Source organism: Plectropomus leopardus, chromosome 8 (assembly GCF_026936395.1).
Source record: "Plectropomus leopardus strain MGB_pleo_1.0 chromosome 8, ASM2693639v1, whole genome shotgun sequence".
NCBI classification, from domain to species: domain Eukaryota; kingdom Metazoa; phylum Chordata; class Actinopteri; order Perciformes; family Serranidae; genus Plectropomus; species Plectropomus leopardus.
Window position 1 is genome coordinate 24,304,366 of NC_142183.1, and position 27,996 is coordinate 24,332,361.

The 27,996-nt window shown below is 40.4% G+C and overlaps 1 protein-coding gene across 8 annotated transcripts in view; it reads left to right on the top strand.

Annotated features, from left to right (window-relative positions):
- Window positions 1-27,751, top strand: part of LOC121947732 (glutamate receptor 3) — a 143,035-nt gene extending 115,284 nt beyond the window's left edge. For 2 of the 8 annotated variants that reach the window (XM_088081223.1, XM_042492821.2), the window contains exons 9-16: window positions 809-913; window positions 2,755-2,961; window positions 5,128-5,501; window positions 6,042-6,240; window positions 17,615-17,862; window positions 18,626-18,740; window positions 23,145-23,392; window positions 25,964-27,751. In XM_088081223.1, coding sequence (XP_087937349.1) covers window positions 809-913; window positions 2,755-2,961; window positions 5,128-5,501; window positions 6,042-6,240; window positions 17,615-17,862; window positions 18,626-18,740; window positions 23,145-23,390 — 1,494 coding nt within the window. In that variant the 3' untranslated portion in view covers window positions 23,391-23,392; window positions 25,964-27,751. Of the gene's footprint in view, window positions 1-808; window positions 914-2,754; window positions 2,962-5,127; window positions 5,502-6,041; window positions 6,241-17,614; window positions 17,863-18,221; window positions 21,746-23,144; window positions 23,393-25,963 lie in introns of those variants that run through there. The other 6 variants (XR_015777291.1, XM_088081222.1, XR_015777290.1 and 3 more) reach the window with 6 other exon arrangements.
- Window positions 27,752-27,996: the final 245 nt, after the last annotated feature.

Below are 27,996 nucleotides of genomic sequence, written 5' to 3' on the forward strand. Positions count from 1 at the left end.
AGTCTGACAAGTGCAGTAACAACAACTGTAAGCAAAGTTTGGAGCTAAAGTTTGCTGCGTCCTAGCGCCTCCACTTGGTGTTTAAAAACTTTGCACTGTTGTACACCTGTCTGGCCTTAACATTTTAAAGATCTGAGGCAAAAAAATGCGGACCAGATGTGACGAGGAAAATGCTCGCCAGCAACAGTTAGAGAATTGGCAGCAACATATGCAACACGTTTCATCGTGAGCCAGAGCAGCCATTATTTCAGATGGGCAAACAAACACTTGACATTGGTTTGACTTAAGCATCTGTACAGCAGAATACAGAGAAACTGCAATGGCAAGACTGTGCAGAAGAAACTGTGGAGGCACTGGAATATTATGCTAAATTATTAAACACGTATGCAGTTCACAGGCCTGAATATCAATTATTTACCATAAAACCTGGGAAGCTGAAGGTGGGGGGATTGAAGTTGTCTGCCGTATGCTCAGGCAGTAGCACATTTGGCTGTTTGAACGGATCGTAAAATCCAACAGTATATTTTCAGAATATCTTTGATCATGACACTAACTGCATGTTGAATGTAAAAATATCATCTCTGTTTATTCCTTGCTTAGATATCTTTCTGCTGTGTTAGCATTCCGCTCATTCACTGATATTTTGGTTGAACTTTAGGGCAGAGGCAGCAGGCCTCTGGGAAATGCACTGTTGTTTTAATGAGCCCTGCATCGTGGAAGTAATACTCAGAAGTGTCCCTGCTATGTGCTCACTTGCATATCGCCAGTGCGCTGGAATGCATCTCTAACCACTGTTTTCTCTTTGCAGATTGGGTACTGGAACGAGTACGCGCGATTTGTAAATATTATGGACCCGCAGGTCTCCAACGACTCCTCAGTGGAAAACCGAACGATTGTGGTCACTACTATTATGGTACACTTTCCATGCAGTTTTAAATGTTTCACGTATTCTGCCACTCAAGGTCATGGTGTTGATTCCAATGAGTGATACATTCTGTCCTGGGCGGGTAGAACCACATCTTTTTTGTGTTGCTTTCCATCCACTCACTACATGTTGAAACAGTCGGTCCAAAACGGGGGAGTGTTTCAACTGTATCCGTGTGGGTGTCAAAGCATTTTGATTTTCCATACTTCAGTGGCCTGTCGTAGCAGTGACATCACAATAATGGTATAAATGATAATGGTTGACTCCATCAATTTTAAAAAAAAAGCATACAAACGCATACGTAAGTAGACCTGTCTGTCCTCATCAAGTAAATGTTCAATGACACCTCGGGATAGACTGGCCGGAGAATGACTAGAGGATGATACTGCAATGGTTTCGCGAGCTGGGCAAAGCAAAATAAACAGTATTGGAGGAGGGATAAGCAGGTGTGGTATTTGTCCTTGTTATCGCCTCTCCAATCTATTTTGTATTGCTCCTACATGTGTTCTGTGTTGAAGTATACCTTCCATACAGTGATTTAGGAGGAATCATTTCCTGGGAATCTTCCCAGACCAAAGTAAACAAATAAAATTTCTTATATTTATTTATTTCCAACTGTATTTACTCACCTAAATGTTTCAGGCTTATTGGATAGCTCCCAATGTATTTACTGACTGTATAATTACCTGATACAGCACCTCATTCGCTGCAAGCAAACATTTTAAAACGATAAAGAAAGAATGTTTGGGAAATGATAAGGATCTCTGCTTGATTCTCTGATTTGTGCACAGTTAGATTTTCATCTGTATTCTGAGGTGTAAGCCGGCGTCACTCTGTAGCAAGAGGAAACATTTAACATCTCTAGATGAGAAATACAGTCAGGAGGTAAACATGTGTTAACTCGAGGGGAACGCTCAATGGATCCAAGGTGAGGGGATACGTTCAGCACAGAACAAACAAACCATTGCTCTCCCACTTGCACTCTAATTGTGTGTGGCTGTAATGACAATGCCTGCTCTCCTGAGCGGTCCTATTGTTTGATAATGATGATGTGCTCAGTAAGAGAAAAGAGCGTTTTGAAAAGGAGAGGAAAACTAGCACGCTCCTGCTCTCCTGATGTAATTATTTTATTTATGGAGTACTTTTTTTTTTTTTTTTTTGCATTTTTCTTGAAAGCAAATAATGGCTTTTTCTTTTTTTTCTTTTTCTTTTTCTTTTTTTTTTCTTTTTTTTACTTTTGGAATGAAACAGCCTTTAACTGCGCATTGGTGCAATGTGCTTGAATATGTTGAGATACTATGGGCACTCTGATCCCTCTCCTGTCACTGGCATTTACTTATGAAACCCATCCCCATTCCCATCCCCACCCACCTCTGAGCTGACCCACACCTTGCCTACCAATGACTCCCAGCCCTATTAAAACTCATTCTGGCCTTCTGTCTTCTCCTGCAGAAATGAAAAACTTTCTCCCCTGCCTTAACCCTCCTTTATTATGCCACAGAGTTGCACCCTTGGGCTCAAAATGGGTTGGGTGCATTGGGCTTGGTGTCTGCTGGCTGCCACGGCTTGATGAAAGCAGTGTGACCACATACCATGCTGCTGTTATCAGAGAATATTTGTGCATTCGCAGGGCATCATCTGTATATGCATGACTGCATGGATGTGGTTATAGCAGCTTATAATATTTTGTATCTCTCTGTGTGTGCGAGTGTGTGTTTGTGTGAGTGTGTGCACGGTGACTTATGAGTGCATGTATGCATATTTTCTGTATAACTGAATGTGTGCTAGGGCATGGGAGTGAATAAACCAGCGTGTGTTTGAATCAACAGGAAGCTCCTTATGTGATGTACAAGAAAAATTATATGCATCTGGATGGGAATGACAGATATGAAGGCTACTGCGTCGATTTAGCATCTGAGATTGCCAAACATGTTGGAATTAAGTACAAACTGTCTATAGTAATGGATGGGAAGTACGGAGCCCGAGACCCCGAGACCAAGACGTGGAACGGGATGGTGGGTGAACTGGTCTATGGGGTGAGTACTGGGAGCCTCGATTTCGCTGATTACATGACAGTTTGCAAGGAACTTCAACATGAGAGGAGATCTCATTTTTCTGTCTTAAGGTTATCACCAACCCGTTGTGAACTCATCAGCTCTTGCCCAGTCCAAAGTCTAATGCTGTCTCAGGAAGCTCAGCTGTGAGTGAATTTGTCAGATGCAGCCTCAAGCACTGGGGGGGTTGGTGATCATCTTGAGACGGAGAAAATGAAATCATTTCTCAGTGCTGTTCATTGCAATTAATCCTTCTTGCTTAGCCTAGAAAGCTCTCTCTCTCTTCTTACAGGCGCAAAACAGAGGTAGGTACATGAAAACAATGAGTCCATATGGCAAACACACTGTAATCACTTTGATGAATGAAAGATTGTATGCCTTTGAAGTGATTGTGTAATTATGTTCGATGTTTGATGTGTATGATGAATACGCCACATTGTAAATTCACAGCTGAGAAAATCTGCTGCAGAATCAACAGCTAAATGGTGGTTTGCGGTTCGAAACAACAAGATCCATATGTGTTGTGCTCCATAAAGGTTGAACCTCTCACATTAGGGAAGGGTCACATCGTGTTTTACATCTGACAGAGTGCTCGAGCTCTCGCAGCACCTCGGGCATTCCAAAATTACCCCCCTCCTCCCCACCACACTCCTTTCACGCCTTTCTTCGAGGCCACAGTAGTTGAACAGGGGCCAAATACAAAATGCATGAGGGTAAGGCTTCCTCATCTGTTCAATTTCCCAACTATCAGCTTGAGAGATTGCTTGGTTTGATGTGCTATCGCCACCAAATTATCTTTCAAATGGGAAAAGTCCACTCCCTGCAGATGGAGGGTAAAAAAAAAACCAACCCACTCACGTCGCTGTCAAGTCTTTCCAGACCTGTAATTTTAAAGCAGGTGGTCCGGGACTAATAGTTTTGTACATTCTGACCTTTTGACCAGTAAATTAATTTGATTTTAGTTGTCTTTTAAAGGTTAGGCCTGAGGCTGCTCTTTATTGCTTTGTTTCCCTCAACATTGATTGAGTGCTGCTTACGCCTGCGCAGGGATTAAATGGTTATAGCCCCTTCACAACGCTCTGTTGACAGGGTAAAGAAAACAGCCATGTTTATTGGATCTATTTGTGTTGCTCCTAGTTTGACCTTGTAGGAAACATTTTTCTGCCTCATGCCGCTTCAATCCAATGTTTTCTCAATTTCAACATAAAAAGACAATGCAAGCACAATACAAAGAATTGTCCCCCTTTGAAGAGGAGCAGATATTTAATTAATCACATGCACACTAGCTGCAGTAACACTGTCTAATGTGATTAATTATTTTCTTCTGCTTTTACAAAGAAACCCATTGTGATTCCTTAAAAGGCAGCACCACCTCCGTGGAAGTGTTTTGATAACTTAATGTGATTGAAGCAGCAGAGCAAAGGAGGAAGATAAAGAGAAACAGCTTGGAAAATAAAACAAAACAAAAAAAATAATAATAATAAAGCCAATGCCAAAATAAGCCATGTTTGGGAAACCCAAGCCCACTGAATGGCATGTGATGGAGTTTACACATCCAGGGCTTGCTGATTTAAAAAAAAAAAAATATACAGCCCTGCAAATTGTAGCCATTATAAAACATAAGACAAACTCGGGACTTTTTTTACAATGTAATTTTATTATATAGTATAAAACTGCTTGTTTTAAGGAATCGTACCATTGACAAGTTTTCCTCCTCAGTATCTTCTCTGGTCCTGATTAAGGAAGCATTTGGTCAAACATGACTCAAACACCCATCTGCCTTGGTGGATTTTATCCAAGCTGTCTCTCTGAAAGTCTTGCAGGCCCCTGATGAGCTTTTTCTCCTTCTTACCTCCCAATGTGGCAAAATTTCAGTGGAAAAGTAATTAATTTTACAGTTTGAATCTATTAGCTAACATCCCAGATCGTAACCCTTTTGCAAATTCTAGTCTGCTTTTCCCCTGCATGCTTTTTTTTCCAAGTGTCACAGCTGGTGGTTAATTTCTTATTATCTTGTGTAAAATGTGATAACAACATTGTTTTATTCTCCCTCTCCAGTTCCAGTCTTTCACAACACACACTTTTAAAATGACACGTTTACTTATGCAGGTCTTGACTAATGCTTGCTGTGCATGTCCCTGTTTCCAGAGGGCAGATATAGCTGTTGCACCTCTCACCATTACTCTGGTTCGAGAGGAGGTGATAGACTTTTCCAAGCCCTTTATGAGCTTGGGCATCTCCATTATGATAAAGAAGCCGCAAAAGTCCAAGCCTGGCGTTTTCTCCTTCCTGGACCCGCTGGCCTATGAGATCTGGATGTGTATAGTGTTTGCCTATATTGGGGTGAGCGTGGTCCTGTTCCTGGTCAGTCGGTTCAGTCCTTACGAGTGGAACCTCGAGGAACAGGATGAGACCAAAGACCCCCAGACGCCCCCTGATCCTCCCAATGACTTTGGCATCTTCAATTCTTTGTGGTTCTCACTGGGCGCCTTCATGCAGCAGGGCTGCGACATCTCCCCCAGGTGGGTCAGTTTCAATACATACGAGGGGCGGACAGCAGAGAGGAGTAGAAACAAATAACACATAAAAATTTAATTGCAAGTGATGAGATGCATGTAGGTACACACACTCAAGCATCTTCATGTCCTGTCCTCTTCCCTTTAGGTGTTATTATTCGAAGCTAAACGAATTTCACATTTATTGCAGCTACTAGCCTATATGTATAATTGAGTTTGTCAGTTTGTGTGTGGATATTATCATTAACCAAATGCGTTCATCAATACTTTCTTTAGGCTATGATTTGAGCTTTGACCCTGAATGTTTCACAGGCAATTACAGCCTTGGATTAGAGTTCATTTTAAACAGCGTGTACTACTTTCCTTGCAACTGTGCCATTTGAGTGTGCTGACGCAGCAGTAGTTAAGAGTTACAAGGAAATTCTGATTACCGGTGCAATTAGGTACAAGAAACACAACTGTTAGCATCTTAGCAGGTTGATGGGCACCACATGTCAGGGTGTAATTACATTCTGTGTTTCCCCGTGTTACACCTCCCTCCTGCAGGTCTCTCTCGGGCCGTATCGTCGGTGGTGTGTGGTGGTTCTTCACCCTCATCATCATCTCCTCCTACACAGCCAACCTGGCTGCCTTCTTGACAGTGGAGAGGATGGTCTCTCCTATAGAAAGTGCCGAAGATTTAGCCAAGCAGACAGAGATAGCATATGGCACTCTGGACTCAGGCTCCACAAAGGAGTTTTTTAGGGTGAGTAGTACCAGGAAACTGTTTCACACACACCTCCTCATGCACCCTATGCCTACCACGCACAAGAAGACTTTGAAAACATAAAGTCATAAATCACAAAGTTTTTGCAAAGGATACTGATCTTCATGATCATATTACACTGGCCTTCCACTAACCAACTTTTAAAGTGATTTCACTGTCAAAGAGAAATTTCCAATGTTGGAATAAAATCTGGAAAGTTTGATCTCTGCTGGTGTGCTCTCTCTGTGATCATTTGGTATGAGGTGGTCATAAAACTCTGTCTGAGCTGTCTTAATTAAGTTTTTCTTCATCTTGACATTCTTACAAAATCAATCATTTTTAATATTTTGGTCAGTTTTTAGTCTTGGCTCATGCCAATATTAAAGATGTTAAATTTCACAATTAGGCTCAGGGGATGAAGGGAGTGACAATAAAAATGAAACTGGGGAAGAAGGAAAAAGACAAGCGGGAATGGGTGTATAAAGAAAAGTTGTGACTTATTTAACAGAAAAAAACAGGCATTAAGTGTACAAAAAAGGTCTTCAGAAAGGTTACCAAAAAAACTACTGTCTTTAAGAACAAAGGAAGCAATTCAAAAATAGTTTTCAATAATTAGATGACTAATTTAATCACCCTCGTTCCAAAACTGGAATAAAGATCACTAATTCTGGTGCAAAACTAGTTTCTTTGGTCTGCAATCTGACACACAGCACCCACAATGCCACACTGACCCATTGTCTCTGACATTTTGCTGCACACTCCTAATGAGCAGTTTAAGCACAGATGTGCTCAATCACTCTATGCATGGAGGAGGGAAGGGCAGCACCTGGAGAGGAACACAAGAGAAACACAGGCACAAAAAGGGCACACCCACCTTTAGTTCCCTTGACTGTGGAGTCGTGAAGTCAACACAGATCTGTATCTAATGCGTTGTGTATCTGATCCACCAACTGGCACTTATTTTAGAGACAAAACTTAGCTGTCTAAACGATTCAGATCCCATAAAAATAACACAGCTAACCAATGGAGGCTGGTAGTGAGCTGAGGCAACAAAGTCCAAAATATCAAGTTTTTAGGCAAATGTGCTTCATCTGTATGGATGAATTGACAAGAAAAACTGTTAACATATGACAGTTTATTTGGGGTTGCTTGAGTTACTTGTTTAACATGAGAAATTGTAAATGCATCACATTTTTAAGACTTTTATGTATAATTTGCCAATGGGAGCAACTAAGGAATCTAGTTGTAGTAACGCAAACAGTGACTCTGCAAGATCCCTAGTCTTTGCAACATCTTTTAGTGTTTTACTAAAAAGTAACACTGTGTTTACATGTGAGAGGATGTCACACTTTAATCTTTAAAAAGTCTTTTCAAAATCTTCTTATGTGTAGTAGGTATTAAACATGTTTGATTTTGTCATAAAGTCAAGATGAGAAAAAGACTGGCTTAGGCTGTTTTTTATGACCACCTTATATCAAACAATCAAGATCACGGCAGTGCATCACATCTCTAGCCAAACTTGCATTTTATTCCGACACTGGAAATTTGCCTGTGACAGTGAAAGGCCGGCATCATTAATCAGGCAGTGGCTCTTTTACTTTCAGGTAAAATGTCCAAAAAATGCAGACACCTAAACATTTTGCACTCAGGCTTGTTGCATCATAAAGATGACTTTGTGTAAAGTCCTTGATAAATTCCTCCTTGCAGCTTTTCCATTTTGTACCTTTAGTGCAGCACTCTTGACCTGCACAAGATTGCTCCAAATGAGACATGTTGACAGAGAAGCAGTTCTTGAACTCTTATGACACGAACGTGAAATTTATGCAGGAGAACTGCAGTGTGCAACCTTGAGGCACTGGAGCTGTCAGCAGAAAGTGTGATAACAACGTGGAAGACTCATAGGTGATAAAAAACAGGAGGCTAATCAAAGCACCCACATCAGGCTCAAACTCAGAGGGGTCAGCTCATGAAATATAATTAGCTAGCTGGCCATGGCAGGCAAATTGGACCTGATGAAGAAGAGCCCTGCAGGTCAAACAGAGCAGTCTGAAAGACGCTTCAGATGGAATAAGCAATATGTCCGTCGGCATGTGGGACTGGCTTGGCAATTAAGTCATAAATTAAGTAAAATCTGAAGCGAAAGTATATTAGTCTCTGAAAGCCAGCCACATGCTCACTATGCAGTCGTTAAACGGCACTGTATATCTTTAAGGCGATCATCCTTCTGCGGTGAAATTCTTAGATATCTTAGCTTGTGGCGTGGCTGCATCAGCAGTCCAGTCCTTCGCACTTGCAGAGCAATAAGTTGAAAAGGAATTAATGAAACAGCACTCTGCCTGTGATGACGAAAAGGCAATATGACAGTCTTTTATCCTTCGCTCCCTCATTACTCATCAACAGGAGAGAAACAATTCATATGTTTCACAGCTGCAGCCTGTTGGCAGAAAGAGCAATTCATTTGTATTACCCCTGGGTTGAATAGCTCAGAACAACAAAATGCAAAATCAAATCCATGTTTTTCTCCCCCCCGACAAAGGACAAGATAGCATATGCTTGAGTTTGATATTTAAAAGAGTTGTGTTTCTTGGAGCTGGTTGTAAAAGGCCGTATACTGTAGATAATATATTGTGGGAAACATGGCACATGACAGCAGCACTCTATTCTCCATACAACACTTCACAAAGCCTGTCATCACTTTTCCTTTCATCACACATGCTGCTCAGGTGTATATCAAGTGCATGCCTTTGTGTCAAAGACATGATGGATGCCAATTACAGATGAGGTGACAAAGGAGCCACCTCAGGTCTGCTGGTAGAACAATCCGAGAGAGGTGGTCGGGGAGTCGCAGTTTTGCTGTATTCTGTATAATGAGCGTCCTAGTTACATCCCCAAGTCTTCAAATAGGAAATGACATGTGTGAACCGCTACTCCAAGGGACTTTTAATTAAAGCTGTAGAGGGCTGACAAGGAAAAAAAAAACACACTGATTAATAGGAGTTAAAGTTCTATTTCAGATCATGTTTTTCAGGAAATACATTCGGGCTTAATTAGACCCATACGGCATCAGCCAGCTGGAAATTTTAAATCAAGTCCAATGTTTCAAACAAGACATATGTCATCATCTCTGAACCCCCATGGCCTTTAATTTTTAATGATTTCACCTGGTTTATTTTATTAAACTACCTGACAAGTACAACAAGCACAGCCATGTTTGTAAAATATGTTTTGTTCTGTTCCCGTTATGAGCAAAAAATAAGATGCAGTAACGTGAACCAGGCTTTTAATAATGAGCTATAAAACCTTTAAACTCATATTTTGATCGCTCATGTTAAATGATCTCATCATCTACTGTGCTTTTAAGAAGCCCCTCAAAGGCTGTTCTTTTAGCTCCTGAAAAAAAATGATGGTTTTACTCATTACGTGACAGTGACAATGCTTACATCGCTGTCCTCATTCGGTGGTGGGAATGTGTAGAATCTGCAGAGGAATTTTTTCAAAGAGAGAGGTGTTAGATTGGAGCTCCTAGCAAGCCCCCCCTCCCCAATTCTGCTGCTCACAACCAACTAGGACAGCTGGCCTGGGAGTCGGTGGACGTGCCCGGTGGAAGCCCGAATGGCTCTCGGCGCTTGGCAGTGCCGCCCTACCCGCTCTTGGCTCCTCTTCCCCAGACTGCCCCGCTTGTTTGGGCACCCTCTCCTCCTCTGTCTCCAGCCTGTCTGTTGCTTTACCTTGAGACAATGTGGGATAGCTTCAAGCTTTGTGTTCCTCGTCCTCAACATAGCAGCTGTCATGCGCCGCTGCACCGCTGTGATTTGTTTCATCATTTTAATTCCTGTCATGGATCTTTTCATGCAGTCAGTTGAATATTTGTGTTTTGGATGATTAGAAAATGATGAGTTGTACCAGCGAGGCCATGTTTATCCTCTTGATGAGGTTTTATTCCATCAAAAGCCTTGGCTCGGTTACATTTGGAATTGTACGTCGAAGGAGAAGCTTGGTGGTAATAATGGCTGAGATGATAAAATGGGCTGATGTGGCTGTTTAATTACGTGTAAAGACCGGGGTGAGACCGTCAAAGACAACCACACTGCTGTCCCATCATGCACCTCATTTAACAGCGTAACAATGAAAGAATGATAATTGCACGGAGAAATGAGACCACTGCATTGTTTTCTGTTCCCCCTCAAAAGATTATGCATCACCCAAAGTCTCACCGGCAAACATCATGCATCTTACTGATCTGCAGGTGTGGCGGAGATGGGAACAACAGCTTGAGTGCAGTCACCAATGCATTTTACTAAGCATGAAAATCAATTTCACGTCTCAGCTATTGTGGCACAGACACTATAGCTTCTGCATGGTCCAACACAATATTTAATAAGTGTTTTTTTTTTCTGCAGAGTAGACCTGCATTAGGCCAGGGTTGCATGAAAAGAAGCTGGCGAAGAGATTTACCCAAGTAATTCTAAGGTTGTCCTACAATCATATGCAGCACATTGTAGCACAACTCCCCAAGCTCTTGTCACTTTGTGTTTCAATACAGTGCTGAGTGAACGGGAGGCTCCTATAAAGATTAGAGCCAGTTTGCATAAAAGAGAAAGCTGACAAAAGTGATGATAGACTAGTGTGAGATACGCGTAACCTCTGAGGGAATGCGCTGTCCTCAGAGGGCCTTGTCGAACTTTAGATGAGCAGCAACAGCAGGCGTGAGAGGAGCCTTTGGAGTCCAGCAACAAGCATCAAAGATGAGCAATTGGTATTCAGGGCGTAGCATGTGGCACTTCAATGACAAAGTACAACCCCGAGAGCTTCAACTTTCATTTCTGCATACTTGAGATACAGGTAGTCCTGGCATACAGGATATTGGGGAGGAGGGGGAAGTGGTGATGTCCACAAACAAAATGGAAAGGAAGTAAAGTAGAAGGAAATGTAGTGGCGGGTGTTTGGAGATGGCATTTAGATACACAAGCAGTGGAGCGTATGTGGGAGCGGCCATAATGAAAGCAGCCTGCGACGGCAAAGGAAGAATAAAAAACAGGCTGCAGTTCGGAGGGCAGTGGACGGAGGTCTGGAAATGCTGCATAACTGAGAATCAATACAGATTAAGTGGTTATTTAGAATGGAGAGGGGCAATTGCTTTGACTTTGGACTTTAATCACTTGTCCGTTCTCGGACTTTTTAATGATATTTCCGGGGATTTTTGGAACAACAGAATCTCCAATCTTAAGATTTATTAATGATCTTTCAAAAAATACAGAAAAACAAATCTGTCTTGTCTTTCTATTCTCCCATCGGCTTTCCTTCTGTCTTTGGGCTCATCACACAAGGCTTAAATTTTTCTGGCCATAAGTATTTTATCTCTAGACTGTGAAGAGATGCCTACAGGGTATCTGTTTTAGTGTAACAGAGTAATACTTCTGTCGTCTTGGGCAGTGGTATGCAAATAGTGGCCTGTGGCCCTCCAATATAACTATATGAGTTAAACATAAAGGATTTGTATCGAGCCTTTTATGTCATTCGTTTAAACTGTACTGTTGATAACAATGCAAATGCAGGGCTCATGCAAATCTCAGTAAACATGACCTTGTCATAAAAACGATGAAAAACACACACAAATAAAAAATCCACTGTTGTTGGTTTTTTTTATGTAAATGATACAAGTACCTCTGACTTCAAACACAGTTTTAAATCCACAGCTTTAGGATATTTAACATGACAGATCTGAGTCTGAGAAGCACAAATAGGTGGCTGTCCAAAAGATAAGCTTTTTTTCAGTTTAACTGCAATAGTCTGGCGACCTGTCCAGGGTTTACCCCGCCTCTCGCCCAGGGACAGCTGGGATAGGCTCTAGCCCCACCACAACCCTTATGAGGACAAGCAGTCAAGGACAATGAATGACTGAAGGAATGAATTTAACAGGTTTCTTTTGGCCTTTGGCAAAAGACAATGACTGAAATTACCTAAAGATCAAGTGAATAAAAATATTAATCAATTAAATAAAATAGGAAATGAAACAGAAGTAATCAAGTTAGTATTGTTATAAACAAACTAAACAAAAAAAACTAAAGCGTAATAAAAGAATTGAAAAAAAAATAGAAAGCAGTGGTGGCTGTAAGTATAAAACATACTGTAATACATTTATACATGACTTCATGTCAATGTCCTACTGTTTATCTCTCTGATACACTGTAACATAATGACAAGAGGGTAAATAAAAGTTACCTTTAAGAAATGCAGAGTTTTGTGAGGCCAAACTTAACTCTTTCTATTCATAAAAACTGTGTTCAGCTGAATTTCCATGGGAGCCAATGAGGCTTGACGTATTTTCCAGTCTTCAACACCGTCTCTTGCAAGAGCTGAAGTTCTCCCCAAAAGTTTACAACAGAAAGTAACACCCTTGTTTGCTGAATAAATGAGCCAGGACCTTTTTAGACTATCCCCATTTGTTAACATGACTGTGGTGACACACTGAAAACTTTCAGTCAGTAACTTTACCTGCTTTCCTATTCATTTTGTTTGGTTTGTTTGGGTTTTTTTTTGTGAAGACAATCAAACTTGTTGTCAGTCAGCCGGGCTGCGATTGGTTCGTAAGAGCTGGGGGTGGGAGGTGAGGGGGAAGAGGGAAGCGGCTGCAGGTGCAGTGTATTTGACACTTGTCTCGACAGTTCATTGTGTGTAGCCTAGTACGCTTGGAGCCTGCAGTCACCCTATTGGTTACTGTTTGATTTTACTCATGAATATTTGGCACACTTAACATTTTGCCGCCCTTGCCAAAGTGCTGCCCTGGGCAACTGCCTCGTTTGCCTATATGGACGTGCTGGCAGTGATTGTCGGTTACTACTTGTAAACAGTATTTCCAGGGAACCCCTGATTTAATCTCACATTGGAACAAGGTTTGTCCGCTTGGCACTTTGGCTTGCTATATGTTTGTTTGTTTTGGGGGTTTTTTTTGGTGCTGTGTCCATGATTTTCGTAGCTTCCTCTTGGATGAGTGCTGCTCACTGTCTGGTATCTGGTCAGGGCTGTTTTATAAGTTCCTGACCTCAACTGCGTGCTCTGCTCAGTAATGTTCTGAACATAGCAAAATAAGACGAAAATAAGTAAATACAAACAGAGGGCAGAGTCTTCACAGGAAAATACACCTCCACACACGTCTTGTGGGTCACAGGTGATGACTAAGAGGGATTACTTTTGTAGGAGTCTATACATTGTTCTTTAGTCAAGTCAAGTCAAACTTTCTTTGTAAAGCACGTTAAAAAAAAAAGAAATGCAGTCGACTTAAGTGCTTAACAGTGATTAGATACAAAATAGATAAATACAGAAGCAAACGGCAACGGGAACATAGAAAAGAATAAACATAGTTGAGCAAACTGCAGCACAACAAAGGATGAGGCACAATTTAAGATTAAATCAGTTTAAGTTGTCATGCTCAAATCAATCATATGCCAGTGAAAAGAGGGTCTTCAGTAGTGACTTAAAAGTGTCTATTTTTGGAACAGTTTCTGTTTGTATGGGTGAGCTGTTCCAGAGTTTAGGGGCAGCTACCGCAAAGGCTTGGTCGCCACTGGTTTTATGCTTAGTTCTGGAAACATCCAGGAGCATCTGACCAGTCGACCTCAGTGCTCTGACTTTAGTATGAAGATAAGATATTAGGAAAATCCATCATTTGAACAGTCATGTTAATGTCAGTGTTGTATCTACAGCTTGTTTCTGGTTCCCCCAAGGGGCTAAAAAATCAGTTTTTACCAGTTTAAGAATATATTGTATATAAAACTAAAAAATTGCAAGTTTGCACTGCTGCTGTAAAGTTATGTCGGCCCCCGACTGAAAAATGCTAGAAATAACTCTCTGATGCTTATTGGCAATATCCGACCTCTGCTCCAAGGAAACCCTCATTTGTATGTGCATGCATTAGAGTGCCTGAGTGCCAGTGCATTCATATATGCATGTGATTTGGACGTGGTGATTCAAACCACATCTTCCTAGAAGAATAATAAGTACACATCAGTTTTCCCCTGACTTCCCTCTAACCTTAAAAACAAGTCCTGTTTTCTTTATTCTTCATCTCAGGCTGCAACAACAGACCTGAGTTTTTCTTTATCACTATTGCAAGACAGCAGGAAACTCAGTGCTTCAGACACATTTGCAGGAGGAACACCTACACAGATGATGTAACTGTGTCGCCTCGGTAGGAGGGTTGGCTGAGATCGACTATTTAGGTACTTCATTATGAACAGAGCAACATTGTGATTGCTTTAGTTTAATTTGACGACATTTAAATGAGGAGGATTATGCAGTTTGCAAGTTACCCAACATGCACTCGTTTTTCTTTGTCGCTTTATACAATAGCTATCAGATATAACCCCTCCCTGTTAATTGTCTGGATGTTCATTTTGAATACAGCAATATGTTCTAACAGGGCCATTATATGGTGCAAAGGAGAGCCACACATATAAAGCTGTATTTATGGCGGTCTATAATTGCTCAACAAATCGTCTGTTCATTGATGATGGACTTTCGTCGTCATTATTCCTTAATTGAATTTTAAATGACCACCATAGACTGGCGTGTGAATGATTACATTTAAAAGGAGATGAGAGTACACTTTCAATGTGTTACATTTGTGTGTGTGTGTGTGTGTGTGTGTGTGCGTACTTTATGCGTGTGCAAGCAGTCAATAATCGAATATCTGTGCTCTCCTGCTGGGCTTTCTCACTGTACCCTGTTTTCTCTCTCCATCAGAATCTGCTTTCAGTGGTGACTTTAGTTGCAGTGGATTCAGCTTATTTAGGTTTTGGTTGCACTTCGTCCCCTTTCTGATATTGATGAATTGACTTCATAAAGCACTGAGGCAGCACACTCTGTCGTCGGTAATCAATGCACAGATCCATTCTTTTCTCTTCATTTGAGGAGGCGCCTGGAGCTTTCCCGCTGCCGAGCAGATGAGCCGTGGGTCTTTGGGGAAATTGTCCTCTAAACTAGTGTCCTTTCCATGATGTCTGACACATGCAAATTGAACACATTTAACGAGACTGTCAACAAAAACATCACATCTAGCTCTGACTGGGCCCTCCATCCGTTGCATTAAAATAGAATGGCCGTCACCCCCAACTTCAAGGCTTTTTCATCTGGGCAGAGGACATTCATCATGCAGACTTTTTAATTTGTGTTATGTTGCTGTCTCATCTCATCCTTACCCTTGGCCTGATGCTCTCTGACAGATGCCTACAAACAAATTGTATATGATTACATAAAGCCAGTAAAGCACTTTAGCTGGGTCAGGGTTAATGCTTTTGTTTATTAATAGAAATGCATTAGAGAGCGATGCTCTTGTTAAGGCAGCTTTTACATTTGAGGACAGTGATGAGTCTACTGATCAGTATGTTTGGACAGAGCCAAAGAGCTACGTATTCATGTGCAGTTATCTAACTCCTTTGTATCTTTAACTTTCAATACTTACGTATTATACATTTTTAATGTTTTTTGGCTATCTGACCTGTTAACAAGCTACATTGAGCAATTCTTTGTCATTGTCAATTCTATGTCATTTAAGAACATTTAGTATGTAAAATGTCTGAAAAAAGTGAAAAGTTACCATTAATCTAAAATTCCAAGAAAAATAGAAAACCTCAGAATTTCCAAGATTAAAGTTGTAAATTTATGAGGAAAAAAAAGACAAATTTTGTTTTTTTGTCAAGGAACCCCATCATTTACAAGGTTGGATCAACAAGGGAAAAAAACAGGGAAATCTAAGCAAACAACAGATTTTGAATGATCATTATTTGAATATCCAATCAAGACGTCTCATTATGGTTCAAAAGTAGTTAAAAATAATAATAGTTGTCTTGATGTTACCTGGCCATCAGCTGGACGTCCTTCCAAGGCATCATAGCAACGTTGAAATACAAAGTCAACACGAAAGTGCAATTGGCTATTCTGCTAAAGTTTATATTCACAGTTTGATTCAGCCACAGAAATAAATAAGCCAACTACATCTAAAAGTACATCAACTCACACAGAGATCCGAGTCTGTGGGGTGATAGTTCTGTGCTTGACCGACTCATCCACCGTGCCCTCCTCCCTACATGGACTGTGTCAGTCTTTATATTACAGTGCCTGGCTTTCTGGGCATTTGTGTCGCAAATGTATGGCTCTTTTTTTAATTCAACTACAACAGCCCTATTACGCCATCTTTAAAAAAGCAAAAGTGTTAATAAAAGTATTTATCTTGGTCTGTACATTGGTTTATAATCAAATACCTGCGAAACTAATGCCATACACTGACTGATCATTCACATTTTAGTATCTTTATCTGATGACTTGTTGTGTTGTGAGGAAAAAAAAAAATCACTGCAGGGGAGTATCGCCGACAGATGCTGGTATATCAGCAACATCTCCATGTTCCATCCACAAACCCCTTTGGTTGACAGCAGATCTTTTGATTCTGCCAGTTCTTGAAAACCGTCCAGCCCCCTTCGTCTTTCTCTGGCCTTTCCTGAAAGAAAGCATATTTTTTATGTGGGATCCAGTCTGCAGCACACACAGCGCCGCTCGGGAACTGGCTCATCGCTGCTTGGACTAGGATCTGTTCAAAGTGTGAAATGCCTATGCCAAAATAAATCCAGCGGCATTGAATAATTTAATTGATGCTTATTATAGATAGCGCTCAACTCCCACAGATTTTACAGGCTCGCTAAGCCTGACCCCAGGCGCTGAGAAGAGGCTCATCTGTGTCACTCTGTGACTGGTTGCCTTGTGTCTCTGTAACCCGTTTTCTTGTTCACTTCTCTTACTCCTCATGTACATTGCTTTTGAATCATAGCAGAGATGTTACATTAAGGACAGTGTTGTGGAGATGAATGACTGTAATAAGTTCTACAAGTTAAATTATAAACCAAGTCTCAAATTCACCAAGAAATTGGTCCAAAACTTTTGCAAGTTTCCATATAAATCATCATTATCCATGCTTCACTGATGCAAAAGTGTAATTATTCGAGATGCATGGCCAAGTCCACAAATGCCAGTATTTCTACTTAAATCAATTTGCATGACATTATGTTCTGTACAGGTGATGTGTGGTCCTCATTCACACTCTGAGCCTCAAGCTGCAACACAATATTTGAAAAGCGCATGGTCTATGAAGAGAAATGGATTTTGTAAATTTTTGTACCTCATGATCTGGTAAAAGTCCACCAGCTATTTTTTTGTGGAAGTATTTAAAGATATCACACTGCTGCTTTTCCAAGATGTCTATAAATACTTCATGATGCCAGTTTAAATGAAGTGATCATTAAGCACAAAAATCCTACAAAATCCATTAAATGCGTCTGATATTTTTGCATCTCTCTGATCTACTTCTCCTCTCCTCCCACAGCGATCCAAAATAGCGGTGTATGAGAAGATGTGGTCATACATGAAATCCGCTGAGCCCTCAGTGTTTGTTAAGACCACGCCCGATGGCGTAGCCCGGGTACGAAAGTCAAAGGGCAAGTTCGCCTTTCTCCTCGAGTCCACCATGAATGAGTACATCGAGCAGCGGAAGCCCTGCGACACCATGAAAGTGGGCGGGAACCTCGACTCAAAAGGATACGGTGTGGCGACGCCCAAAGGCTCAGCATTAAGGTGGGTGGAATAATATAACAATATCCTCTATGTTGTTATAGTATTCCACCTACCCTGATGTCCCCCTGTTGTCATTCTCTTCTCTTCCTCTTCTTGTTTTGTTATGGACACAGAGGTAACGGTAGTATGCTTTTCAATGCACTTGGATACAAAGGATAAATGTTTTTTTTAAATATTTCATATATTTGATAAGAATTGCTAATTTCTAAGTAATAAGAAATCCAGATGATAAGGCTAAAGCTAACAATCATTTCATATTTATGTCTCTCTTACTGTTGCTTTTCTCTCTCCTTCGATCTCTCCTTCTGTCCCGTGTGCTGTCCTACCTGACTGTTGTGTTGTCACATTTAATTTAACAGTTCAATGGTTTTTCAATTTAGCCTTTAAAAGCTGCGCTGTCACTTGTGACGAATGTTAATTGCATGATGTTTGTTGTTGTTACTTTTCTTCTCAATGACAAGTGTCCCCATCCCGCACACTTCAGTTCTAAACTACGTAACCCTTCATGCCACCTTTTCCAAGATTTAACACTGTCTTTACCTTATATGAGCCTTTCTTATCTCTCCACATTCCTGAAATTCTTAAACAATTTGTCCTTTCCTAGACCATTCTGATTAACAGATTCTGTGCATAAGCCCCCCTGCTTTGACAGTGGTAGTCTCACTACCATTTATCGTTATGATGCTTAGTACAATTCTTACTTTGCATTAGATTTCTCACGGACCTGTGCATTTTCTTACAAGTTATGTTTTATCGTTTCAAGAAATGCTGTTAACCTGGCAGTTTTAAAACTGAATGAGCAAGGCCTCTTGGACAAATTGAAAAACAAATGGTGGTACGACAAGGGAGAGTGCGGCAGCGGGGGAGGTGACTCCAAGGTCAGCCTCGATGTCACCACAATCGGGTACCATAGTGCAGAGTAATCGGCAAGGCTGTTACATCAACCCAACCATAACCAAACCAACTGTCCACCCCAACCAACCTGCTGCTGCCCAACGGCAGATCACCAAATTAACTGTTTGTCTGACCAGACGCTTTAACAGCTCAGATCAAACTAAGGAGCCTTTGCTTAGCCTACAGAAAAATAACATACGTGGTTAATAAGAGTGTCATTTTCATAGAATAAGTTTTGTTTGAAGTTGCTGGAGATTCTCAAAAAAGGAGACTGTTAGGTGAATGCGGCTGCCCTGCAGTTGTGAAAGGTTGAGCTTTATTTATTCACCCTTACACGTGTGTAGGGCAGATCAGCTAGTCGTAAATATTAGGAATGTGTTTAGGCAGCTTTGGCAGTTGATGAAGTCACACGCGCGTAATCCAAGAAATGGCCTTTAAAGACTATTTTCCGCTGAAAAAGGCCGCAACCTCCAGCTGTCCCTCCTGAAGGTGAAGTTTGCTAATCCTCCAAAATACACAGCTTTGCAGTACTTCACCGCACAGCTGCTTCACATCCATGACACTGGGCCCAGAACCCGTGAGCTTTAAAGCCAACGTGATAAATTCTGCTTAATGCATCAAAATGGCTGCTCAGCTGAGGCCAAAAGGAAAGCAAGGGGAACAGCGGCGTCTTGAGGGGACTAAGCATTGCAGGCAAACGTGAGAACTCTAATTAAACAAAAAGACCTTTGATTTCTTTTTAATGAGTCATCCGATAAACCACCTGTGGTCTGATTCCACTACATGCATCTCCTACCCCCTTAATCATGAATAACCCAGCTGTGACCCCTTTGGCCAGCAGATCTCTCCCTTTTCTTCTGTGGTTAAATGATGAATGATTTTTTTTCCCCCAATGTGGAAGTTAATGGTGCAGAGCGTGGAACCCACTGAACCATGACAATCCTGGATAATGTTACTTACATTATGTGCCATGAAGAATTGTGTTATTTTCACTAGATTACCCATAAGGCAATAGCATTATATTCTTTACAATGCAGGTCAATTTAGTGACAAATGATGGTGTCAGCACAAATGTGATGATCAGGTAATTGACTACAGACAAGCTGCAAGGTCCTGTGGACTGCAGATTGTGTCATTGCACCCTTAATGTCATTTGTCATGGATTGGCCAAAGACCCAAATGATCAGTTAAACTGTAGCCATTTTTTTAAATAGCATCACAACATGCAGCTGCATAGATCAAATAATGTGAAACTAAATGCCTGTGTTTCATTCCTGAACTTTTTTATGTCACTTTTTTCAATGTTTGCTAACATTGCTATGTTGTGAAGCCACTGAGCTCAGGAGGCCTCCCTGTGCTACTGATGTTCGGCAGCCATTTGAAAGCATCTGTCTCTTGTGCTGTCATCGATCTTTTATCGTGCACAGGTATGTACTGTCTGTTTCCTGGCTTGTTTTGGCTCCCCAGGACTCAGTGGAAAGGCCCGATTAGGTTGGAATAAAGCGGCCTGGAGCGATCTGCTCCAAACAGCGCATCGCTTGGCCCCGTACCACTCACAGCTTCCAACAGACATCAGGAGATGCTCATAATCATGCACACAGCTGCATGCATGCCCCCCTCACACACACACACACACAGTTAACACAGCCCTTTCTTACCCTCAGGCACAACACAGTGCCGCCTAGATTGAGTTTCAGACACAGAGCATGTTACAGGGTAATTGCATTGTTAATCAATGTCTCTCAAAGCAAAGACAATGGTCTGGTCTTCACAGTCCGTTTCTCCAGATTGGCTATGAGGGATATACAGTGGTGTAATCTTCTCTCAGTGCATTATGCATTGCAGCAGTCCCCTTGGGGGGCATTGTTCCCGAGAGTAGTCAGGTCACTCATTTATCGATGCACTATTTTTCTTTGCTTCTCACTTTTTTCATAGAGATTGATCCGAACCACAAATGATCCCCTGTTATATTACAACTACAAAATGTGATCTTTATCCATCTTTACAATGCCCCCACCCCCAAAAAAGTAATTTAGTGCAATAGAACATTATGATAATTTATGATTACACATGGTGGTTTGACGTCCTTTGGATATCAGAATGCAGGAAACAGCTGTGTCAGACATTAGATTATGCAGCTACAGGCAAATACGCGAGGAATTACTCCACTGATGCTTTTGAGCTTAGTCCTGCAGCTCTGTGCAGTTTGGTTGGGACACACTCATCTGACACTAATCTGGCGTAATTGAGAGATAAGGTTTTCTTAGCGATATGTTGGGATAGAACACGTAAGAATTAATTAAGCTTTCACTTTTGGGCATAGTTGCTTGCATATGAAATTGGTTGTAATACCTTCAGAATTGATTGTTGTCACGCTGCTGACAGTAGTATTAGCCATCGCAGGATTAGGCTGATTTTGTGGAAATGGAAAGGCATCACTTAGATTTTTCTGTTTGTAAAGACAAAGCTCCTGTTGGACTAAACTTGTTAAATGCTGTTCAGAAAGCCTCTATGATCTGTTTCCTGCCCCCCAAACCAGTGTGCCCCGGTTCTTTTTGATATTCATAGACTTGCAGATTGTACTTTCGGTACCTGCTCGTCGCCCTGTTAACAGCGTCTGCCGATTACTCAAAGCGATATGGGTAGGTCCTGGCTTTAGACTAGGGGTTATGAAGGTAATAGGTAGAATGCCTGCTCTCTGTGATGTTGACATAGCCAGGAGCCCTGCTTTATCGCTTTGTAAAGTATGTAGTAGTTTAAAAGTTGAATAACATAAAATAACATAATATAATGTTATTTATGTTATTTCCCACGTGAAGAACTCCTGTAAACCTTGCAGTATTGAAACTCAGTGAACAAGGCATCTTAGACAAGCTGAAAAACAAATGGTGGTACGATAAGGGTGAATGTGGAACCAAGGACTCTGGAAGTAAGGTCAGTCGCTGCAGGTCTTTTGTACTGATTCCAAATTGCATTTTGACGTACTGTTCATATGCAAGACAAGACTTCTCTGACATCTATAGTGTACATTTTCTTTATTTGCTACACATATTTTTTCTTTTTTTTTTCTCAGTTTTTACGCCACAAACTGTAACACAGTTTATGCGTGGCTTTCACACGAGGCACTGCTTCCCCAAATTTTTCTTTTATTGCCATAGAAATTAGACATTTTTTGATGCAAAATCATATGTAGAAACTCTTTCTTTTTTGATGAAACTGTAATGATAATAATGTGGGGAAAGTGCCTTTCAGATACACTATTTCAATTGAATCACAGCAGTTAACAATTGTTGATAAATGCTATTTTTTGCTCATTTTCACTCTTGACATTCATGATACTTTGACCATTATGCTGCTGTTCCTATTTACCAAACTGTTAATGAAAATTTGATTTATTTGTGTTGTTACTAGTTTGCACCGAGATGTGTCTATTAGATTCCTCGGCCTCCTGTGGTGTGACGAACAAGCAGAGCCTCTTATTGTGATGACTTACTCAAATTCAACTTCTCTAAGCAGTGAGAGCGCTGTAGGGTGTCCTCTAAATCTTGTGGCTGCTCGAAGTTGAGGTTAGAGGCTCTGTTTGCACATTATAAGAAGTTGGGGAATGTAATAAACTCACTATTTAACCCTCTGAGATACAGTCAAAGCTTCAGATTATAGGTCAGGGTTGCTAAATAGCTTAATATTTCCATGCTCATAGGGTTAAACTGCAAATAGTAAAACTCTAATGAACAAATTTTTAATGAATATGTTTGGTAGGTAAGCAGCAGCAAAATGGTTTGATCTTTAGTGTTTTTTTTAACTCTATAATGGAGCTATCATTCATCTATTATGAATTTGACTGTACTGTATGACAGTGTTGCCATGAGAGTTATACGTACATGTCTCCAAGAAGATAAAAAAAAAAAAACAACAACAACAAAAAAGATAGGGATTTTCAGAGCTGTCGACCTATGCGATACTGACCAGCTTCCTAACATGGTCAAGAGCAGAAGCCATTTTTACATACGTGTACTGTAGGGAAGGGAAAGCTCTGCATTCACCAGTTAATAGAGCATTAAGAGTTGGCTTCTTTCTCCTTAGCGGAGAAAGGTTTGACTATGGCAGTCTGTAAGTTCCTTACAACTTTGTGACAACCATAGAAAAATCAGTCCAGTCGAAATTCTAGCCTTAGCACCTCATTACATCTTCAATTTTTGGTTGCTTGTAGCTGTTAGTGTTCATAATCTGCCATAATGTAGCACCAGTAAGATAGAGTATGATGATATAGCAGTGCAGTTTAACTCAAGGCTATGTGAGGCTCAGTGTGAAGGATACAGGCTGTATTTTTATTCTGCTGCCCGTGCTCCACTGCAAAACTCTTAACTATGTTATTCACTTTCCCCCAGGACAAGACAAGTGCTCTCAGCCTAAGCAATGTGGCTGGTGTCTTCTATATTCTGGTTGGAGGGCTGGGGCTGGCCATGATGGTGGCTCTGATAGAGTTCTGTTATAAATCACGGCAAGAAACCAAACGGCTGAAATTGGCCAAGAATGCCCAGAATTTTAAGCCGGCTCCCCCGACCAACACCCAGAACTTTGCCACATACAGAGAAGGCTACAACGTATACGGAACCGAGAGCGTTAAGATCTAGAGGTACGTCGCCTATTGTTACTGTCCACACTGTCCCCGAGCACTGTGGGAGATGAATCATTTAGCTTCCTGTCATATCAGTGAGAGTGAATAATTTATTTGTGTGTGTTGCCGTGCGGCTGCTCCTTGTGAAATTGTTTGCGGTTGTCATGTCGGGCACAACAGAACATACATGCCCCACTCAAATACAAAACTTGTTTATACCTTGCAACATATAGCTGCACGGGTAGCGCCTCAGGCTACATGGAAGGTACAACAACACGATCTAAGCGAGTTACCAAATGCACACCTCTTGTTTTGTGCTGTGTCACAGAGCTGCTGTTAGAGTTGTTTTGCATTTTATATGAATTTAAAGGGTATGTTCGGTATTTTCAAACCACTGAAAGTGCTCGTTGTTGCCACTTCATTATAATTTTAAATTTCTGACAGGATCATGGAAAGGATTGGCACAGAGAGAAATCCCTTTTTTAGCGTAAGATCCTTTAGTTTAAGCAGAAACAGCCCCAAAACTGCCATTTCCCAAACCCCCATACTCCTTTTAATAAACAGTACTTTTATCATTGCAAAACACACTTAATTCAGAGTTGACAAAAACAAAATATAACTCACAAAAATTCCCTTGGCTCATCGTTCTGCTGTTCCAACAATCACAAACTCTGGTTTAGTTGAAATAAACCCCTAATTTACCCAGTTTTGATGTGAAAATATGCTGGCTCTGTACACGCTAAAATACTATTTATTTTGATCGAGTCTGGTGGGTTTGGCAAATGTGATTTCAAGGCCATTCCTGTTAAAAAAAAAATTGATCTCACTCTTTAGAATAATTTAGATTTAGATTTTTTAGTACCATCTAGTATCAATTTTGGATGTGACAGTTTAGCTCTTTACATGCATACAGTGTCTTTTCATAATAATGTATGCAGAGGAAATGTAGGTTTTGGCATCAAAACTGCAACAAAACTACTCAGGATTAAGAAAAGATCACAGTTTGGATTATAAATAAACTGACACTGCAAGTGACCCCTCCCTGACTACATGTAGTCATATACAGTAGTTACATATAGCGCTAATATATAAACGTTGATTGTTGCATATTTAAAAAGTTCAACAGCATCATTTCTTTTGAAGAAACAATGTCATTATTCTTCAATCCACAGAACACACTGTGAACAGCTTTCAGAGGGACTATTTGTTTTGTCGAAACTCAATAGTTCCATTGAAAGCTCACTTGTACTTTCAAACAGACAGAAGTGGGAATTTAAAAAAACTATCTTTATACTGCAGCTCTACAGCACTGAACTTAAAAAGGGGGAGCTGATAAGCACACTGTTAAATAAACTGTTAGTTTAGTATTTGACTGCATTAATCACGTGTGTTCTGTTGCTTCTTGATAAACACAAGTGTGACATGTCTGTTTACAGAAGTACAGCTGTACAACAGAGCAATGTAATTTAAAGGCCCTGAAAAACATATTTAGATTATTTACATGAGAGACTTCTGTATTTGTTTGGTTTTGTCTGTCTTCTCATTTGTTTTAAGTGGGCAGGACTCGGCTGGAAAAAAAAAGGCCAAGTGCGTGAAATAGACAAAATGTGATGACAGCTGGTGGGTTGTTTACTTATGTTGCGGGCACTGTCAATCACATCCAATCAAAACACACTGCACAGTTCTGATAAGGCAGACAAGCTGAGTTTTCAGTGTTAAACTCTTAGGATATATATAACTTGAAGGTGGAGTCAGTGATTCTGGAGAGAGATTGCTGATATTCGCTTTGGTGCCAGATTTTGTCCCTCTTGCCCCCATTGCCTTTTATCTTTATACACAGCCTCTCCCCTGTGCTGTGTACACGTATGAACGTCCCGTCGCTGATTCACAGGAAGGAACTGTGGAGATGTTATATATTGTCTTTCCTATTTCTCTCACTTCTACGTATGATAAAAAAAATGATAATTTTAAACTTGTCGTCTAACTGAACTATTTGAACAGCACATGGTTAATTAGGATTGGTGGTTTCGGTTAGGGGTGTGTGGGTGGCAGAATGAATTGGTCATATGTGTGGGTGCAGTATTGCTCATCACAGTTCCAGATCATGAGCAGGTGATGAACATCAGACCCGTGCAGGACTCTGGTATGAACACCAGATGTTTTTTTGTTGTGAATTTGACAGATGTATTGTTTAAAATTGCTGACTGCACCTTTAAGGATGAATTTTATGAAATTTATATTCAATTTATGGTTATTTAGTCACAAATATTTGGTGTTATTGAGAAACCATGCGATTTGAAATCAAGTTTTATGGGGCTTTAAAAAAAATGAGACAAAATATTTTATTGAAATATAGCCTTGTACCTGTTGAGAGACAAGTAGTCCTTTGATTTAAATCAAACTAAACCACCACATTTGCTAATTTTTAATGCATTTTTAAGTTGAAATCTTTTATACCAATATATAGAGCTGACATTTAATTCAGAGTCACATATTTTCACCCAGCATGAGTGATATGCAGATTTCTCTGGTCAATCACACATACCTCAACTCTTCCCCTGTTTGCTTTTGCTCTGTATGTCGACGCAGGTTTAGGAAACATTTCCATTGTCCCTTACAACTGTGACTGAACATCTATGAAAGGACAGGATCACGGGGATTGAGCTCCAAGCCAAATCCTCTCGGGCGGACACGGCACGATAATCTGCAATGACGACACGACTGGACTGGTCACGGGAAGAGCCGATGCGGTTCCCTCCTCTCAGTGCCTTATGGAACTCTGAGTCCAATCAATGCAACTCATTCACAATGATATTGCTTTTTGCTTCAAACTCATACAAAACAGAAGAATGGTGCAGTGATTGAAATATATAGATATATATATATATGTAAAACATTTGACGTTACAATGAATGAGAGAACTAAAGCCATCCTTTGCAACCCTAAGCACACTTTGAAGTGCCAGAGAGACGATGAATCTTACATGACAAGTGTCTAATTGGTTTCTTGTAATCAATATGATCCGATTACTCTTCATCCTTCTGCTGCCAGATTTTCACTGGTTATATGTGTTCAGATAATTTTATTAGATCTATTCAGTGCACTGTAAGACACTGGTTATTAGACTATAGCTTTTATACTACTGTAAGTCACTAATACTGACCTTGTACTTGTTTTAAAAGACAGATTGATCTTATTGGAGGTAAACGCCATTCAGCCCAAAACAATTACGAGTGTGTTGTTTGTACTCTAAACACTGGTGCTGCTGCCACTGTCTTCTGAACGTTTGATGGGACTAATAAAGATGAGAAGATGATCTGGTTTGGCTTCTACGCACTCCAGAACCAGTTCATAATTCGCACTTCCAATACTGCCAAGAGTGTGTTTTGTATGACAAAGGAGTGTATAACGCAAAGTGTTCATGCTTGAGTAAAAAAAAAAAAATCTGTTTGTGAACTACAGTTTGTAAAATATCAAAGGAGCTCTGACTCGCTGAGGTTCAACGCTCCAAAGAGTCTTTCCCTGAAGTCATTCAAGTCTCCTGTACATGAAAGTAAAACCAAACAAAAAGGGTAATTCAATTGTAGATTAACTGCAATCCAATTAAAAGGATAACAGTAATGGCTTTTAAACTGTAGTATTTTGGATTACCATTTTCTTTAACAATTGCACATTTTACAATGAGCTGTGGTTTTGCTTTTTGGTTTGATTTCCTTTAATGAGCATAACAGTGTTTGGTGACTTCACTTAGTAAATGAAAATGAAAAATATATGAATACAAACGGAAAATAGATTTATACAAGGTTATACCAGGGAGAGCCCTGAAGCTTAGCACATTTCCATATTGCTGTAATAATTTCCTTTCTTTCAAAAAGACTGTGAGTCCATAGGATTTAGGAAGATAGCTATCTAATCACCTGAAACTATGGGCAGATAGTTTTATATATATATATAAAAAAGAAACTTGACAATGTGAAGAAAAATAACGCTGAGGAAGATGTGTACATTTAGATAAATGAGAATTATTTATATTACATGATGAAAGATTGGTTTTCCCCCTTTTTTTCCCTTTTCTATGAAATTGCATGTGAAATCAGTGATGCTTGACGAGCTCTGCTACTCACAAACTGACCTTAGGTTAGAAACCCAGCCATTGTTATTCTTTTGTAAATCGGTTTTGCCTTATTTGTTTTGTTTTGGGGTTTTTCTGTATTTTTTTTCACCTCACCTTCTGCAGAAAATAAATCTAAAAAAATAAACAGGCATAGTAGTGGGTACAAAAGAGCAAGAGATGCATGCATAATTTGCTGAACCTCATAAGTGAGGTGCTGTACATAGAATTTTAATACATTTTGTAAATAAAATGTACAGAAAGGGTCCTGTGTCCGTGTTAATGTTATTTCAGAATGCTATCTGCACCTGTCTGCGCTGGATGAAAACACTGTGGGTGATTTTGTGGCCTGAGTGATCTCAGCTCAGGTTTAAAGGGATAGTTGTAGGGGGGTACTTTTCCATCATCAGTATATTAACTACGGAAGATGGCGGTCTACCCAACTTCAAACAAACTGAACTATCCCTTTATAGCACGCTGCATACTTGAACTCCAGTATGGCGGCGTATCA